At 31.4% G+C, this 20,825-nt stretch overlaps 1 protein-coding gene across 1 annotated transcript; it reads left to right on the top strand.

Moving 5' to 3' along the window:
* The first annotated feature begins 1,200 nt into the window (after positions 1-1,200).
* On the top strand, positions 1,201-19,948 carry LOC143068064 (uncharacterized). The gene is made up of 10 exons (XM_076241810.1): positions 1,201-1,384; positions 2,595-2,731; positions 7,916-8,039; positions 8,656-8,795; positions 9,421-9,517; positions 10,123-10,250; positions 13,426-13,534; positions 14,941-15,080; positions 16,067-16,169; positions 18,626-19,948. Exons 1-10 carry the CDS (start codon positions 1,270-1,272, stop codon positions 19,237-19,239), a joined length of 1,707 nt encoding a protein of 568 aa, XP_076097925.1. The 5' UTR covers positions 1,201-1,269; the 3' UTR covers positions 19,240-19,948.
* Positions 19,949-20,825: the final 877 nt, after the last annotated feature.

The raw sequence follows: 20,825 nt of genomic DNA on the forward strand, positions 1-20,825 counted from the left end.
TGGAAGGGATATACAGAATATGACTACGATAAACATGAAAAATCATCACAATAATTTGAAAAAAGGTTGCCTCATCTCTTACTGATTTAAAAGTACTTGTAGTTAATAAAATATTTGTCAGACAATTTTGACTTATTAATTAATCATGTTTTCCCAGGCTTAAATTTCATAAAGATCACCTCAACTGGTGTGTCCCAAATAGTATGATATAATAATGACCCTGACAAATCCAGAAACGTTAGTAACGGCAGGATTGAGGACCAAACGTGCTTCAACACCCCCTTAGAAATATGATGTTATTTCCCCGTCTATTATACCATGAATAAAGTACATATACTTTTTTTCAAAACAGAAAAAAAATAAATTACCAATGTTAAAAAAAGGAAAACAGCAGTTTGCATAATTTTCTTTGTATTAATATAGGAACAAATGCTATTTATCCTTTTGTTTATATCGATACATATTGTTAAAAACTTATCATTTTTCTTTAGTCGGTTTTGGGGTGTATTCAACTGTTTATGTATGATTTAAAGAATTATAGAAAAACAAAATGATAATAAAATATTTGTTTTGAAAAATTTACAGAATATTTTGTTTTAATAAACACAATCAGCAATTTTTATTTTGAGGTGAACTGATGAAATAAAATTGAATAAACTACAAGTTAAATAAAGATAATGTGTTATTTTGCTTCTCCATCAAGCGAACGTGTACACTCATAGAACTTTTCAATATATGCATTCCAACAAAAAGTTATATTTTTAATAAAACTTTACAAATTTGTGATCTTAATTAATTTATATTTCAAGTACAATGTATTGCTAAACTAATAGTTATGCAATATCAAAAACTTAATTGTAAAATAATTCGATTTTATCTTTATTTTATATTTCGTTATTTAAAGAAACGTTTCTATAATTGCAGTTCAACAACATTAACACGTATGAAATGTAACCATCGTATGTGCTTGTCGTTAATCAATACACATTTTGATACATTTCCAATAAAAAAAATAAGTTTTGAAATGTGAACATCCTTTCACTTAAAATAACAATTATATTAGAACCATCAATCGATTTTACGACTGTCATTGGATGGATAATTGTTACGAAATAAGATACACTACTCAATTTAAAAAAAAACTTTCAATTTAGAAGTGCAGGAGTAGACATTCCTATCGACATGTAAATCGGAGTTACTACTTGTGCATATTGGGAAAGTTTATAACTGCTATGAAGATGTGTCATAAGAGTTTTTAAATATTCTGCCATGATTTCTATTTTTACGTTTATGCTTTTTGTTAACATTGGAGAAATTGTCAGTAGCGAAAACAGTACCTTTCCACCACAGAGTGTTTGTGAATCTAACAATGGAACCCGTAAAGGTAAGAGAACATTACAGAACATCAAATGTAACCATAGAAGATTTCATACATTAAATTGAAATAATTATTTCCGTTTCCAGGCCATTTTATTCAGCTGTAAGTACAGCCAAAAAATTGTTTAGTCAAAATAAACACACAAAATATTTGAACGTAAAACAATAAATAAGCAAGGATATGTATTTTTTAAATTTTCTAATACACATGTACATTTTGTGTACATCATTCGCATGTCTATTGCATTATTTTTGGAAAGCTTTATGGAAGTCGAATTTGGCATCCTCAGAGTGTTAATCTTGAGGACATGTCAGTTGACAAACAGAAAATTCAGAAATCATAGCTTTACAGTCAGGATATGAACGGGTATAATATAAAGAGCGGCGTCATGATCGCCGTAAAGAGAGATTCAAACACATTAGTCGCGATAATGAAATATTACCTCTACATTAACCATTTGTAAAAACATTTTCACACTGTAATAATGACTGAAGAATTCCAGTGTCCAATCTTTGACTCCAACATAATATATTCAAACCTTTTTCTTATGTTTTATGCCACTATTTTTGTCAATATTATAATAGCATGTTGCTTTGCAAGTCATTGCTATTTATTGATGAAAAATATACCAAAGGAACAACTATCAATGTAACAATTGGTACTGCCGTTTCAGGCAAATTATTCACAGATCCGAAATTTCCTTGGCGACAAACGAGAAGTAATAATATGCGCGTGAAATTAAATAGAATGACATTGCGTTTGTTACAGCAGAATATATTTGTCAGTGAATTTGTATAACGAGGGATTAAGGAGGATCCCTAATTTTTCCTGGAATTTAACATAGTCACTTAAATCATTTGTGAGGATATCATCACTGAAAGTGATTTGAAATAACTCACCTGTATTTTTTTATTACCGGGTGAAGTGGGCAGTTTTTATTTCCTATTCATTTATCACATTTCAAATTAAAAACGTTTTTCCAGTGATATGCTATTTAACTATGTTGCACAAAGAAAAAAAAGTATATATAAATATTAAATATCTCTCAAAATGAAGCGTGGTTTATGAAACACCTGCATTCACTAAATGTAATTTATATATATAATCACTAAAGTAACTAGTGGTTAAACATAATCCATGATTAAACCTATTTACTGCATTATGTACATGTATTATGTTTTCTTTGCGTTGCTATTATTCTTTTTTAAAATATTAGATAATAAGTTTATTGGCTGCTATGAAGCACCTGTATATGGTGGAGCAAGTAACCAAGCACTACTGATTAGTAATGTGACAAGAGAGATGTGTACACAATCATGCCTGCATAATGGCAAAACTTTCTCTGGAGTCGAGGTAATTTAAAACATAACTTATGACACACGTTGTTTGTAAATTAAATAACCTTAAAGTTAGCATCCCTTATAAGTCTAAATAAATAGAAAATAAGTACTTGTGTAACCAGTGTTACTTCTCCCCCAAATCGTAAGAATCCAGCGTTACATATTTATTCCTTTTAAGACGTTATTTGATTTCATATATTTCTTTGAAAGACTTATCAGTGACGCTCATATTGAAATATCTTTAAAGCCAAACATGTACAAAGAAACTTAAAAGATGCCGATTTTATTGGTTTCAAAATGTTCAATCATTCCCCGGTAAAATCTTTATTGGCAATCGAGTTATCCGATTACTTTTAATTAGAGTTAGTTCCCATCTTGTCCTTCACAAAGTGAGGTGACACTCATGAATACGTTATAAGGCAATTGTTTTGTTGCACTTAAGTGTTTCTTTTGTTTCGTTGTTTTTATTTTACAGTTAATGTGTTTCCATCGGTTTTAGTTTTGAACCCGGATTTTTTTTTCTTTCAATCGATTTATTACTCTTGCCTTTATATATGTTAGACTCAGATCGACGTCCGGCCTCTAATCGCCGTCCAGTCTCAAATCAACGTCCAAATCTGAAGTCACATTCTCAAAATGACGTCCAATATTTTAATCCACAATCGACCTCCAAATCGGACGTCACATTCTCAAATCGAAGTCCAATGTAACGGCATGTATTGACAAAACTACACCTGAGTGATTGTAGTACTCTTTTATCAATGTCCAAAATTAATAAATGATTAATTACTTAGAATTTTTTTCAACCCGAAATAGGTATCATGCATATTGAAGTTTATCTTGATAAAAAGTTAATCAAATCGATCTACACAGTAGTGTGTCATTCCTATTCATGTTAGTAAATGACATGTAAGTGGGTGTCAATGAGAAAGCAATCTAACGACAAAGAAAACTAAATGACTTCTAGAGGGCATTATTAAATATTCAACAATAGACAAAATAACGAAGTACACCCAATTGTTTTTTTTTAGTATTATAATATATACTCTGTAAGATATTTTCAACATTTGTTTTACACTTGGAGTGAAACATACACGCAAGAAAGTGGCACTGTGCTTTATGTTGTGCTGTTACATAACTGATCTAGTTTACTTGAAGTACTCACACACACACGCATGTTTACCCTCGACATCGTCTTTATGGGCCTGTAGTGCTGTGGTTTTCGATGGTGTATGTCTGTCAAATTTGTTTTTCTGAATTTTTTTCATAAATAAGATTTATTTTTTATTTTGAGTTGCTTACATTTTTCATGTCATATCATATCTCCTTATTTTTACGAAATTTCTAAAATAAAAAAATGATTCTATTTTTCACACATTATTATGTCATAATATGTTTAAAGGTCTAAAGGTTTAAGCTGCTGTCGGTTGTCAATTTTCTATTCTGAGTTCAAAACGGACATTGATTAGATAAGCTAAAAATTAGATGTCGATAAGAGAAGCAAAAGCATGGATTAGAATGGCATAGAATTAGTCGTCGATTTGAAAGGATGTTTTATTGTGACGTCAGATTTATACATCGATTAGAGACCAGACGTCGATCTTAATCTAACATATACAATTTAAATACTTTGAAATTAAGTGTTTGGTACACAATCAAGAAAAGTATGTCAAGGTCAAATATCAAGATTATTTTCTAAATTTTGAACTTTGTTTGAGTGTTATCGCAACTACTCAATAACTGTAAAAAGAATCTTTGTCAAGCTACGATTCGACGCAAAGCACAAACATATATGTTAAAGTGATTTCTCCCTCTAGATTTAATTTGTTAAATCTTACACATAAGAGACCTGGTTTGTAATGATTTCTTGTTCTGAACATTCGTGAAACAATTGCCTTTACATTTTACATGTTAACCAAAGATCAATCAATTTTTTATTTGATACCAATCATCCTTGAACTTGAAATTTATAACAAGATTATTTGGCTTTTTTTTTTATTTGTGATCAATACATGCTGGTACAATGTGGGTTTTTAGTTTTCGATTTTTAAAGGTCAACTGGAAATCACATTGCTGAAGAATCATTTGGTTTAGTCTAATTTGAAGCACAATTGCATAGAAACTATTTACAAAATCTAGTACGTGTGGTATGACACCGGAATAGACATTAAAAGAGGGACGAAAGATACCAAAGGGACAGTCAAACTCATAAATCTAAAACAAACTGACAACGCCATGGCTAAAAATGTAAAAAAAGACAAACAAACAACAGCACACACGACACAACATAGAAAACTAAAGAATAAACAACACGAACCCCACCAAAAAACTAGGGGTGATCTCAGGTGCTCCGGAAGGGTAGGCAGATCCTGCTCCACATGCGGCACCCGTCGTGTTGCTTATGTGATAACAAATCCGGTAAATAGTCTAATTCGGTAGGTCACATTCATGAAAGGAAAGGGGATTGTAGTTACGACGTAAGGAACATATCCGATATCATTGTGAAACGGTTATTCCATAACTGTCAACCAACTCGTGATGGCGTCTGTAAAATATACGAAGGGATGATTTCAACTTCACCATTTGGAACTCTTGGTTCAATAGCTTCCTTGTGAGCAGCAACCCTCTATCAAAAAAATCCTGATAGGAAATGCAAGCACGGGAATATCGTATCAATTGGGAGATATATACCCCGTATGCAGGTGCTGATGGAATGTTGCTACTTAGAAATTTAAAGTTCACAATTGGAGAGCTGAAAACATCTCTTTTGTCGTAAAGTTTTATTTTCAACCGACCCTCATTGTCAATTTCTAGATGTAAGTCAAGATATGAGGCCGACTTAACTGTATCTGTAGTATCCTTTATCTGTAGCTCGATTGGATAGATGCGTTCCACATTGTCACCAAATTTTGAATTATTTAGTGAAAGAACATCATCTATATAGCGAAAAGTAGAGTTAAAGGATATTGCTAACTTCTTATCTTTCTTCCTAAGAAGTTCCTGCATGAAGTCAGTCTCATAATAATAAAGAAACAAGTCGGCAAGTAGAGGGGCACAGTTTGTTCCCATTGGAATGCCGACATTCTGTTGAAAAACACGTCCTCCGAACGTAACAAATATGTTGTCAATCAAGAAATCAAGCATCTTGATAATATCAGTTTCAGAGAATTTTTTGTTCGAATCAAAGTGATCCTTTACAAAGTAGGATTTATCCCTCCCTAAGACAAGATACTTATATCTACGTTGGCCATTCTTTTTTACGAAGCAAAGCAATACCAACTCTTTCAATTTGTCTTTTAGTTTGGAATGTGTACACCAATAATTACAAATTTATAGTCTTATATTGGTTCGTATTTCAAGTAACCTAACATAGAAAACGTTTATTTTGGGAACTAGCGGTAATGTAAGCCAATATGAGGACGAAGTTCTCATTTATTTGCTTAACCTTCCGGAACACCTGAGATCACCCCTAGTTTTTGGTGGGGTTCGTGTTGTTTATTTTTTAGTTTTCTATGTTGTGGCATGTGTACTATTGTTTGTCTGTTTGTCATTTTTATTTTTAGCCATGGCGATGTCAGTTTATTTTAAATTTATGAGTTTGACTGTCCCTTTGGTATCTTTCGTCCCTCTTTTACAGTAGAAAAATCAATAAAAATCAAAAGAATAATTAATAAAACTATAAATATTCTTATAAATTTAAAATGAGTCAATACCGATTCTTAGCAGACAAAATGTGTTTCCCATAATGAATCTGATACCCAAATATTTATAAGCCAACGTTGTAAAAATTATTGATTGCCTTCGTATATTTGACTTTAGTTTTAATTTTGTAAACATCAGTATTTGAATTTATGGACTTTTTATTAATAACACCTGTTTTGTATGAAGCCGGATGTGTCTGTTTAAAAAAAACCGGAAGTAGTATAATATCTTCCTTTTTTCATCAAAAGTTCATAGAAACCATGTATATTTGGAATAATGTAAGAAAGACGAAAGATATTTTTTTTTAAATCGGAAGTAGAAAATTATCTCCCTTATTTCAAGTAAAACTATATAGTAAACATTTTTGTTACGTCAAAAAACATTGACTCAGTATGTTACTGTTTACAAAGTAGTTGAATAAGTGCTTATTTGAGACACAACAATTAAGAAGTAAAATAACAAAAATACCGAAATCCGAGGAACATTCTAAAAGAACAGTCCCTCAGTAAATGACAAAATCAAAAGCTCAAACAAAATCATAACATCTGTCATATTCCTGACTTGATAATACATTTTTTTGGAATAAGTGGAACATAAGCGTTCTTTTGATAACTTAAAGAATATCTACTTTATAGAATAAATATACATAACTGTATTAAAGCTCATTATTCAAAAGTGTGACTTTTGTAGGTGGAAAGACCATTAGTTTTCTTTTATGCAAAATGTTTTATTTGATAGCGATCAGGTCCAGATTACTGTTCATTCACAATATATGCATATGATTAAATTTACAACTTTAATATGTGACTATATGTTTAACATCACATTCATTTAAATATATTATATATGTTAACTTCACATTCATTTTAATATGTTCTATATGTTAACTTCACATTCATTTTAATATGTTCTTTATGTTAACTGCACATCAATTTTAATATGTTCGTACCTTCGATAACTATTTACACCACTGGGTCGATGCCACTTCTGGTGGACGTTTCGTCCCCGAGGGTATCACCAGCCCAGTAGTCAGTGTTGACTTGAATATCAATGATGTGGTCATTTTTATAAATTTCCTGTTTACAAAACTTTGAATTTTTGAAAAACTAAGGATTTTCCTATCCCAGGCATAAATCACCTTAGCTGTATTTGGCACAACTTTTTGGTATTTTCGATTATCAATGCTGTTCAACTTTGTACTTGTTTGGCTTTATAGATATTTTGATTTGAGCGTCACTGATGAGACTTATGTAGATGAAACGCGCGTCTTGCGTACTAAATTATAATCCTGATACCTTTGATAACAATATTCGATATGATTAATTTTAAATTTATTCTTTAAATATGTATGACGAATGAATATGTTTAAGTTCATATTCATTTTAAAATGTTCTATATTTAAAGTCAACATTTACTTTAATATATTTAAATATGTTTAATTTCACATACATTTTAAGATAAAGTACATGCTAAAGTTCACATTCATTTTATTTAGGGAGACGACATATGTAGATGTAGTGATTCTATTGACATGTTTGAGGTTTATGACCTGGTGATTAGAACATCGAATTATGTACCAAAATGTAATGACCATAGAACGTCGTCCTTGTACCATTCAGGTACGGTGGGTTTAACTCCTAAAAGACTACTAACTGGTACTGAATTTAAAATGTATTCAATTACAAATAACTGGTTAAATCAACCTTTTCGTATTGATTGCGTATTAATGGACTTATTAAGTTGTGTACTCAACGGTTATCCAAGGTAGTGGAGAAATAATACTACAACATAATATGACAGAATACCTACGCATTTTGAATTCATCCCACAAGAATTGCTATCATCATTATTTGATAATTGCATATGCGAATCAATTAAAACTTATTCTACTACAAAATTGACAAATTTTGTTTGAATATTCATCATAAAATTAACTAGTATCAAATTTCTAATTATTTCTTTTTGGCGAATTAGAAATTTAACATTATTTAACCTTGCATAATATTGATTTAATTGATTGGTAAATTTTAACAAAAAAAAACAACCCAAAACAACCGGTTAATTAAAATAGACAATCAAAGCCAGTTTTCGGATACAATATTTCTTCACTTTAAAATGTGTGTGTGAATAAAACATGCAGAATCTTATTATTTACCAACAATATCACTGCATTTTCTAAATAGTTATACTTCGTAAAATTGCTGTTATGATGAATTTAAAAAAATGTATTTACAGATTATATTTTGAATGTGACCCTCTGTGGGTATCCAGGATTCGCAATAATGCGGTTTTGTGCCGGTCTAACTGAAACCAGTCAATGTGTACAGTTCTGTCGAAATTTCACAGCCTTTGTTATGATTCATGATAATGATATGGTAAGTGCATAAGCATCGAAAACATTATTGTTATACTTATAATGTCCTGGAGGTAGTTGTTTAAAGATGAATCTCCATCACATCATCGTTTAACAATGACAAAGTAGAAACGCATATAAAAATATTCAAAATTACATTAATGGTACCCCAAATTGTGTCAATCACTGGCTCAGAGAGTTCGGTTTGACGATAATTCCATAAGTATATATGGTACACATGAAAACGATACATTTAACTGTGATTTATACGTGCTACATAGCACATGATATGACTAGTTTCAGAGAGAAAAAATGGTATCAACAGCACGCGGTCATTTTGTAAGTTAGTAGCACCCAAGACTATTTACTGTTTAAATTCGAAATTTATCGTACAAATCTATTTTTATTTGCCTGTGTATATTATTCTATTTGGCGGCATTTTGATCAAGGTTATGGTTGTCTTTCTTAAACTGTTTAAAATCTCACACCTTATTCATTTTATATTTACATTGTGTCAGATTAAATGTATTCGTTCAGTGTATGTTCTCTTGTGTAAATATGACGAAGATCATTATTTGTTCTTTTAAATTTTTCTAGATTTTTATTCTTCTTATTTTGTTATGATTATATAAAAAAACATTTTCTAGATGGCATGTGCTTGTTCAAATGAAGACATAGACAGTCTCACAATGCCAGCAACTAACGACTTTAATCGAGACTGCTCACAGAAAGCAATCGGAGCATGTAAGTAAGATGTGAAAAGGCAGTAGTTAAACATTTAATAATTTATTTTTCATTGATTAGAATAAACTGAACATTGAAATTGACTAGATAGGTCTGACTATACCTGCCAATTATACTAAGCTGGAAATACGGTTTGTAACGTAGAATCAGGCATTTGCACCGACAACGACATGTACAAATACCATACTCACAATTTTGAACGCAAGACGTGTCTACATGAGACAAAAACGAAACAACAACGACAAGAAAAACTAAAACACTTCATATATAACTAAGGATTAGACAACACAAACCCTTCTGGAGTAATCAGTTAATTTTCTACCAGTAGCACCCATCGTGTTATTCATTTCAAACATATAGTTGGTTATGTCACAATCTTTTTAAAGGATTTATACAGAAAAACCAGATTTAGAATGTTAGTTATTTATATATAGTACCCAAACAAATATATTTGAACTGCAAATTAAGAGATATAAAAAAAAGAAGATGTGGTAGGATTTCCAATGAGACAACTCTCCACAATATATTTATTTGATTAAAAAACTTCTTTTCAACTTATGGTTGCAAACTTGGCAGTAGTAGTCAGTATATTTAATCATTTCCAGGTTTTACATTTCACGGATGTTATAGTCCATTTCCTAATCATACAATTGGCTTTACAAGCGCAAATTTAACGGCCGAATACTGTGTGGAGTATTGCTTACACATTGGTCGGGACTTTGCAGGAATAGAAGTAAGTTAATTAAGTAATATCATTTATGAACTTTCAAACGCATGACAAAACGCTGCTCTTTAACTTTGTTCTATTGTAAATAACTCATCTAGCAGATAATCCCTACATTCAGTTAAGGAATGACTGTAATATTTTTTCTGTCTATGAAGAAATAACATCAAAAATGTGGTGCATATTGAATAACACGCGTAGCACCACATTTGTTTATGTTATTTCGAATAGACAGAAAAAATATTACAGTTATAACTTATAATTTAATTATAAATTCCGATTGAAACCGGAGTAAACCATGAAAAAACGTCGATGACGTCATGGTCACATTACTAAATTTTGTCTATGAGCCTATAAACAAAACAACGTAAGCCAGTCAGAAGACATCCAAAATTCAATTATTCTTTTATAAACAACATTTGACAACATTTGACAGATCCTGAAAATAGCGGAATACGAACTACATAACTAAAACGTATTTTGTTGATTTAATTCTAAAGTAATAATAAACGAGTGACCGGTGAAAAATAATGTTATTCCAATTCTTGAACCTATGCATACAAACATCTTCTGTGCACGATTTTATCATTTTTTTCGCATAAATTTCGTATAATCTTCAATTTTTTGTTGTTGTGGAAATGTGGCAGGTAATTAAAGTTCTTGTTTTGAAGCCGAAGTTTAACGATTGTCACCTGTTTGTCAACAATCAACTAAAAAGCATGCATATGGCGCACGTGTTTAACATGTACAATCAGATAATAGTTTATTTTAAGGACATCCGTGCGTATTGCGATCACCGGAAGTTTACGAGATGGGTCACACGGAGGTCACTTTGCATACGGAAAATATGTCGGAGAATTGCTTCCTGGAAGGAAGCAACTAAAATAAAGTAAAGTTCTTGTTAATATGAACAAATTAAAGAATTTTCGTCGGAAAAAAGTATATGTACATAAGTTTTATAATGAAAACTATCCATTGAGTAATAAAAAACATATGTATTTTTTTTTTTTAATTTGAGGTTTCTTATAGCTTTAAATTAATTAACATATATAGTTTCATCGTGCCAATGCCAAAGCAAAGGGTATATAAAGTTACATCCCAGCTCCTTTGTTCTAACAGGTGCGATCTGAGCCGGATCAGCCCAGTTTTAGTTTCTTTGTTATGCATGCTTTCCTTTTTCTGTAACATTTTGGCGGGACTGTCAAATCTACTATATAACTTATAATTAATTATACGGAAAAGACTATATATCAAAATTCACGAAGAAAGAATCCAGTGTTTATGATGGGATTCGAACTCAAGACCTTTAGCATATCAGGTCACGACACATACCACTACACCAGAACGACTGGATACGAACTATTAGTAATTTAACATACTTAAAGGAAGCAAGATATTTTTATAAGTGGGGCGACTTAGCAGACCTTTATTCAGTGGGGTTTACACCCTTTTCGTTATTAAGGGAGTTGTCAAACTGATTGTTTGGATAAACAATCACGCTTTAGCAATGTAATTTGTATCAGTTCCACTTAGATCTATGCGGTTACTTATGTAAGCATATACTGAAATATTATACTAATTGAATTATTAATCAATAATAAGACATCATCAACATACAGCAGATATTTTCGACAAAGAAACATAGTTATTCCGTGATTTTCACCTCACAAAGTAATCCATAAAAAATATCACTCAAATAGAAATGACGTTTATATCAAAAGCACAAGTCTTGCCTCTTGAATTCATTTTGTATTTTAAGACGAATGTATGATAAAAACATTTATTTGGTCGGTGAAAAGAAAGTACATCGACCGACCTATTTGTTCAGCAGCTTCACAGTGATAAGTTGTAATGTGCGAGTGTATTTCGAATATGACAGAAACCAACTCCATTTAAAAAACTTTAAATTGGGTGGAGTATGCTTCGCATGAAAACATGTGCATTCAGGATAAATATTAACCACATCCATACCAAAGATCTTTTTTTTACTCATATAGACAGTTATGTGCAGAAAAATATCTATTTTAATTGCCAATATCATAATATCAATAAAATTGATTAGAATATGGTAAACATATGATATAATGGTGTATTGTACAGCTTTTCATTTGGGTAAATGAAGTTTGGAAACCTTTAGCTTATGACTCTATGGATAAATACAGGCAACAGTAAGCTGGTTCTCGACTGACTACTACACTTTCGTTAAGTGAAGCGTAATACAAGCGGATTCCAGTTTAAGGCAACAGTAGTATACCGGTGTTCCAAAGTCGTAACTCGATTGAAACAAAACAAAGCCGGGTAACAACCAAAACCAAGGGATACGCATCAACCACAAGAGGAAACACAGGAAAAAAAGAAATCCCAAAGCACAACACAATCAGACACGACTGTGGTTGTTAAAATTAAATGTTTCTTATTTTAAAAAAGCCTAAATTATTTATAGCAACATGGTCAGTTTTATATTGTTTAACAAGCCAATATCTGTGTACCTTTAGCTTTGTGTTTTTTTTTTTTTTTTTTTTTTGATGTATCTAGTCTGTAAACAGTATCCGAGGTTCTGATCCATCAAAAAACATGATTGGTGTTACTTAAATATAACATACATTATCTGCTTGATATCTCAGAAACAATAAGTGGTTATGAACGGTTTAAAATGATGGGCAAGTTAAGAAATACGAAGATCTGCATTGCGTCAAAACTTTCCTTTGATGATTTTCACAACTTTTCCGTCTTATCTTGAAAATCATCAGGCTAGAGCAAGAGTAAAAACATGGAAGAAGTAATCTCTGCTTAACCATCTTAAGAAATTGCCATTATTTTGAATTTATATGAATGTTCTAGAAAATTTGTGGCGGCTGTAAAACGTTTATTTAACAGGCATTTCAACAATATGCCAAAATTGTTGTTACTACAAATAGATTTTTTCATTGGACAATTATTGTTTAAGAATCCACAAAGACTTGCTAGACTCAAGTTAACTCTTGAACCGCACTCACAGATTTATTGGGTTCCTTCTTTTTAGTAACTCTCTGATGCTGGAATCAGGAAAACGCAAAAAAGAAAAGCTTTGAAATTGTACTAGCCGTTCAAATAATATATTTGTATTGATGTTTACAAGACTGATATCAAATACGCAATAACTAGTGATTACACCCTACTTTAAATATAAGCCTTTTTACTTCAGCATGGTAACTATTGTCGATGTGATACGAATTTCACTTTATTCGAAAACCATGGTTTCAAACACCAATCAACATGTGAAGGTACAACAAGTGCAACATTACATTTTAAAGGTAATTCTGATATTAACCATTTAACATATTGATATTTGTTAAGAGGACCAGTTTGTTACAAATGTATACTATGTGCATGATCAACGTTTTAAGTTTTAATAATGGAACACATTTATTTTGATATTAATTCAGACTTGTTTATGAAGACAACACATCTTAAAATGAAAGAGATGTGTAAATGTACGAATACATAAAGCAGTTTTATAGTGCGTAATATATGCAAATTACATGTAATGAATTATTCCACCAGATAAAGTCAGCAGAATTATATCAATGAAGAACGAAGGACAAAAAATTACAAATTAACGAAAATGTTTTATTTCACAATATTTACCATAACAAGATATTACCTGCATTTTCCTGAAATGCTATTAAGATTAAGGTTAAAGTTTATATCAGATATGAAATTTTAATGAATTGTTACCCCGATTTTGTTTTTTGTCCATGGATTTATGAGTTTGAACAGCGGTATGCTACTGTTGCCTTTATTTGCAGTCAAAACATCTTATTAAAATTTCAACTAAAGCTCGATTCGGAAAAAAAACCTAACACGTCCTTTTCAAAAATTTCTCATGACAATAAAATGCCAAAGAATTATGTACGGAAGAGTAATAAGTAAAATAGCAAAATTACCGAACTCCAAGGAAACGTACAAACCGAAAGTTTTTGATCAAATGGCAAAATCAGATTCAAACAAGGTAAACGAATTCAAAACAACTGTCATATTCCTGACTTGGTATAGGCATTTCCTGATGTAGAAAATGGTAGATTAAACCTAATTTTAAAGCTAGCCAAACATCTCACTTGTTTGACAGTCTCATAGAAATCCATTATATTGACAAAAATGAGTGAGCTAAACAAACAGACATAATTGGTAAAATTGTCACAAAAGTGGTACAGCAGTCAACATTGTGTTATAATCTTAATGACTATAAAATAAAAATAAAAATTGAGAAAAACAAAATGACATATAGACACTCGATAGACAAAGTATATATGCAAAAATCAAATAACCATAGCACAATAACACAATCTCTAAGAGTATTTTAAGTACCACACACAGATTCCAAACAAATTAAGTGCAATCATAGTATTATTTAGCAATCACGCCGTATGTTTTTATGGAAAGTCAGCCACATCAGAAATTGATTTGCAAGTAATAATTGTTTTTTCTTCCTTTTGAGAATTTATCAAATCTTTTGTATAACCTGTCAAACTGCTATTCAAAGCTTAAAATATTTCATTTATCATTGTCTATTGTGACCGTTATTTTATACCATTATATGCTTAGGTTTAATTATTTAAAATCAACTCCTTTATAGATCACGAACGACACTTTGTTGTATGCACGTGGTATATACTAAAATTTTAAAATTCACATCGCTAATGACAATTTATATCAACAGGAGGCCATATAATTCATAATGTCACCGCTTGTGGAAATAATACTTCACTGACGTGCGATGGTGTTGATGTAATTACAAACTGTTCAGATCATTGTCAAAAGTATAGTAGCAAGGACCCGGTTCCTGCTGTGATTCAAACGGTAAGAGACATAGCCTGTTGCTTGCTGGTTATCAAGTCTGTGGTCGGTTCCGTGTTGAAGTCGTACTTAGACCTATAATGGCTTACTTTTTATAAATTGTGACCTGGATAGAGACTTTCCTCATTGACATTCATACCACATCTTCTTATATCTAAGAATGAACTACTACAACTTTTTACTTTCAAAGTCACAAACTCGATCAGAGATTTTGATCCATTTATATGTTTTATACAAGTAATAAGATTTAAAAGTACTCTTTTAACTATTTGTTTATAGTAAAAATTATTAATGTGAAAATACTTTTCCATATGTTATACTAAATTTGATTATGGATAGTACTTGATACAGTTTACATGTTTCGACCACTTGAATTTTACTGAATCAATTTCTACCCATAAAGGACAAACTATGAACAGTTTATTTAAAAAAAAAAACATTTAAAAAATGTTTAATTCATAAAAATCTTTCAAATGTGTTGAATACAATCAAGAATAAAGAGTTTTCAGTATTGTTTGGAATGGAGACAAGAAAAAGTAGTAACAGTACATTTGGTAAATACTGCTACATCATGAATTAGAATAAGAACTAACCTATCAAGCTACATCGAGTAACATTAGTACAGTTTCAAAATACGTATTCATACACTATCGTAGAATTTTTAGTCTTGGATATTTCATCACTGTTGGTGAAACAAATAAAAAGAGGTGCACGAATTCTAAATTTTTACAGATATAAGTATTTTTTGCTTTAAGGGAGGAATGGTATTAGCCTTTGGTCAGTACTTGATTTAAACATATATGTTATGTATAATGTACTTGATAGCCAAACGACAACCAAAAATGGCCAAGATCAGTTGAATCCTTCTTCATTCAGGAACATTAACAAACAAGTTCTTTAAATCAAATTTACATGCATTTGACATGATATTTTATATATGAAAATTTAAACTTAAGTTCAAATGTCTTAATAATAATTTGACATTGAAGACAGGAAAAGACATATGTCGCTGTTCAGAAGATGAAAACATTCCTGAAGAAATTGTTCCAACTCAAGATACAGAAAATTGCACACACCTAATAATGAAATTTTGTAAGTACACGACAATGCTTCCTTCAAATCATGTAGAAAAAATGATTGACAAAAATACTGCAGTACAAGGTAGTGTATATATTGCAATAATGTATAAATGTATAGCCATAGTAAGAAAAGATGGTAACAGTCAAACACTGGAATATAATACTGAATGATCTTTTTATTAAGAATTCAGGGCATACAGAATTAAGTAAACTATAAAATGCAACTTCATATGTAGTTAGTTTGATACCAGAAAATTTCAATGCGGTAAACAATGATCCTATAATACCACAACCAAACAAGTTATCCTTGTTTATGTATTCCAGTATTTATATTGGATTTAGGAGAGCAATTTGTAAACATAAAGTTGTTGGTCATAGTTGTCAAATCAGGAACTCAGGTATAAAAAAATTTACTTCAGTTAAAATATACCCAGTAGTCCACGACTTTACAATTATCCACAAGTTCGTGTCTTTATTTTTAGATGCGATACATTATATTGAACCCAGGAACAGTCAGATCAATATTTGAAATGCGGTTTTTCGTTATCCTGTGTAAAAAAAAATATCCAGTCCCATAGATGTTCTTCTCATAACAGAACATGCTACGTCTGTCGATTTGGTTTTGTTGAATATTTGTATCAAACGTGTAAATTATAGTATAATAATGGCCGATATATACTTTTGATAACAATTTCAGAAAAATGTTATACAAGTTGTAGGCTTGAGAGCGCTTAGCTGTATTTGGCAAAACTTTTAGGAATTTGTGGTCTTCAGTGCTCTTCAACTTCATACTTTATTTTGCCGTTTTAACCTTTTTTATCCGAGCGTTACTGATGAGTCTTTTGAAGACGAAACGCGCGTCTGGCGCAAATACAAAATTTCTATCCTGGTACTATGATGAGTGTATTAAAATTCCATAAGGCAAACTCTCATAAATCATGCTTGCATGTTTTGGAGAAAAAATTTCGATGTTTTAACATTCCTAATCTCATTGACACCACCAGTTGAATTTTATCAGACAAAAATTATGCAGACTTCTATTTTTCAACCGCATTTTGCAAATCTTTTTAGCAAATTTTCAAAGTTACACGGAATGCTTACAGTATATATCATAGAAAGTGAGACATACATCGAACTAAAGCAACTACAAGTAATTTTTATTTAAATGAAAAATAATAATAACGTCCATTACAACATTACGTTTTAAATGTAAGAAATTTACTGAAAGAAGAGAGACAACTGAATTTGCCTTGAATATAAACTATTTACTTTTGTTATAAGCAGGTATAGAGTTACTTTGATATGTACGTACAATGTACATTAAATGTGTATATTCTATTAAGACAGCTTCATAATTTAAATAATTTTAAAAAGTTGCTCAAAATGTTGAAAAATGCGATCCATAGTTTTATGAAGTTATGAAAGAGATATTGAGTTTTCTTCGTTCGTTTGCTCGTTTATTTATCCGTATTAAAAAGGCTTTATATCAAGGAATATATCTATACAACTAAAATCAATTGTCAGTTTGGGATCATTGAATATGGTTTTAGAGTAATCTTGCTTGGTTCACACTACAATTAATTGTCAATGACCTTCATTTACGCATTAAAGTCATGGATTAAGGTCTAAATCTAAGCAACTTTATATCATAGAAAAATAATATAACGTGTGGGTTTGTGCATCATATTTACCTACAAAGATTCAGATTCAAACTATATCTCCTCTACGTTCATTTTACACAAGAACAAATTTGTTTTTTGTTCATTTAAATTTATAAAAACATCGAAAAGATAATAAAGAATACAACTATGGGGGAGGGGTTTGCTATAGTTTTGAAAGGCACTATAGCTTTAATATATTATTTTATGGCCCAGCAACTAAAAGTTGAGGGTTTAAGGGGCGTATTGTTTTACCTCTGTCCGTCCGTGCGTCATGCTGTCCGTTCTTCCGTTCATCCTTCCGCCCGTCCGTCCCATTATGAGTATATCGTTATCCCTCTGCAGAACGGCTCTTACAATTTAAATCCTTAGATGTTTTCACTTTGCTGTATGTTTCTACATATATTGACGGTATGTATGCGGTCAGGGTTTGTTAGTATTTGCTCTTTTCGGAAAAGTTGATCTTTGTCAGTTATGGAGTATTACCTTGCATAAGAGGAGCATGCTCCTCTGCTCACCTTTGTGTATATTAAAATACTAGTAACATTTTGCATCTGCGGGTCATCTATTGTGTCTGCCAGACACAATAATATAGAGCGTCACTGATGAGTCTTTTGTAGACGAAACGCGCGTCTGGTGTATATACAAAATTTAATCCTGGTATCTATGATGAGTGTATATCAAAGCAAGTCCTAAATTGACTTTGTTATGATACAGTTACTTGAGAGTGTTGTGCGGGGGCATCACTTTGTCTAGTTTAAAATATTGTTTTTTCTAAACAAAAAGTATATTTGATTTCTATCTTTCACAGATCAATTCACAAGATGGTATTTACGTAACACCGAAACCAGCGCAGTAACAACATCTTCCAATATATTCACCACTTTTACTGAAGACATAACTGAATCGACAACATCAAAAACAGAGGGAAAAACGACGTTATCCTCTGAAACTACACAAGACAGTCATTTAACTACCATAGCCATTGAAAATGTTACTGAAATAATAACGGAATCAACTGAACATTATTCTAGCTCGAATTTTTCTACCGTGGATAACGTTCTGAGATCAACCGAGATGCAACAACAGGAGAGTTCAAGTGCAGAACCCGTTTGTCATTGTCCCTGTTCATCGGTTTCTTCTAAATGGGATTTTCTTAACGGTCTAAATTTGACTAAGAAAGAACTCGAAGTTTACTTGGAAGAGGAAATAGCTAATCTACGAGGAAATTTAACAATTGATCCAAAAGGCACTTCCGCTTTTAAGAACACTAAGATATCTGCACCAGACAGTCGTCCCTCATCGGCTGCTGTGGGTGCACTTGGTATTATACTCTTAACGGTTATCTTCGGTCTTATCTTAATATCTGATGTTTTGTCGTTTTTCAGGAGTCGATCATGGACTCCTGGTAGAAAAGAGCCTTAAATATAATGCGTTGTACGTATTGCACAATCAGTAGCGGAACTTGTTTTTTCATCATTGTCAATTCAACTGTTTGTTGATATCTTCCATATGCTTATCAGTAGAATACAGATGTTGAGTATTTTTCTTTATCTTTTTTTCAAATGACGGTGCCATTTATTTGTGTACTTTAATTGTAATTCCTCAGTTTTTATGTACTGTCATATAATGATTTTTTGTCATGCCACAGATCTCAATTATAAAGGTCTATAGTTGAGATTAAAAAAAAAGACGCAACACATTCATGTATTAGTTCGGAACCTCGTAAAAAGCTTTCAATGGATATCATAGAGAACCTTTTGTGTTCATAGCAAATACGTGTTCCTCAAATCAGCATAGCAAATACGTGTTCCCCAAATCAGCATAGCAAATACGTGTTCCTCAAATCAGCATAGCAAATACGTGTTCCCCAAATCAGCATAGCAAATACGTGTTCCCCAAATCAGCATAGCAAATACGTGTTTCCAAAATCAGCATAGCAAATACGTGTTCCCCAAATCAGCATAGCAAATACGTGTTCCCCAAGTCTATGCAACTAACAGTTAACCCTTATAACACTTCTGTTCATTTTATGCCAACGTCTAAACAAAGACATTTGATTTGCTTTTTTATGATGTTTTGCAGACTGTTCGTTTTGAAGTGTGATTATTAAAATAAAATAAAAAATACATTGCTTTACTATTTTCAATTAGTTTTCATGGACTTCTATTAAATTATATTATGATACATATAATGGAATCTGCAGAGATTATACACAGGAATTCATATGAAATTAAGGATATAATGTCTGTGATGCATTGCTTAGCCAATATTCTCATTTTTGGTTTTAACACCGCTTTTACGTTTGAACTAGATTGTTTTTCCGACTTTGTTGCCAAGATCATAACTGAAGAATCAGATAATTTTAAATTTGCAGGAGGTGCAGAAACAAATAGAAGAGTTCATGTTAGAATACCCACTGTGTCGAGCCCGCTGCTGTTATGATGTAAGTTCCCGGGGGTATCTATTAACAGCCAGGTAGCTCAGTAATGCGTTTCCAGAATTAAAGAAGGATATTGTTTGTATGAATAATTCAATGATTTAACTTTCAAAATGAGTATTTCATCTTCCTCGCGATATATATATTTCAATCTTTACATGCTTTGAAGTATAGTTTTTTGCAAAAAAAAAAGTATACTAATGTTGTTTCATGCATTGTTTTTTCGGCTTTTTATAATATCAACATATTTCTATAAAATATATGATATAGAATAATTATGTTCCCTATCGGCGAGAATAAATATTGACAAAATGAAGTAACTGTATTATCACAAAGTCAATGCAGGACTTCCTTTGGGATCGATATTATTGTGTCTGAGTGACACAAATGATTCCCGCCCCGCAGATGCAGTCTTATTCTAAAATACACAAACTTGACCATTGCTTCACAGTAGTAACAGTTATTCCGAAACGTTATATACCACTTACGCAAGTAAATACTACTAAAATTATAAAGTTCAACTGTCTTCCAAAAGAGCAAATTTCAATAAAAAAAATCGAAACCTTAACCA

This window comes from Mytilus galloprovincialis, chromosome 3, assembly GCF_965363235.1.
Source record: "Mytilus galloprovincialis chromosome 3, xbMytGall1.hap1.1, whole genome shotgun sequence".
In the NCBI taxonomy this organism is placed as follows: Eukaryota; Metazoa; Mollusca; class Bivalvia; order Mytilida; family Mytilidae; genus Mytilus; species Mytilus galloprovincialis.

Coding starts and splice junctions, on each gene's coding strand:
- LOC143068064 (XM_076241810.1), top strand. CDS start 1,270: ATGATTTCTATTTTTACGTTTATGCTTTTTGTTAACATTGGAGAAATT. Junction 9,518..10,122: donor ACAGAAAGCAATCGGAGCAT/GTAAGTAAGATG, acceptor AATCATTTCCAG/GTTTTACATTTCACGGATGT. Junction 10,251..13,425: donor GGGACTTTGCAGGAATAGAA/GTAAGTTAATTA, acceptor TTTTTACTTCAG/CATGGTAACTATTGTCGATG.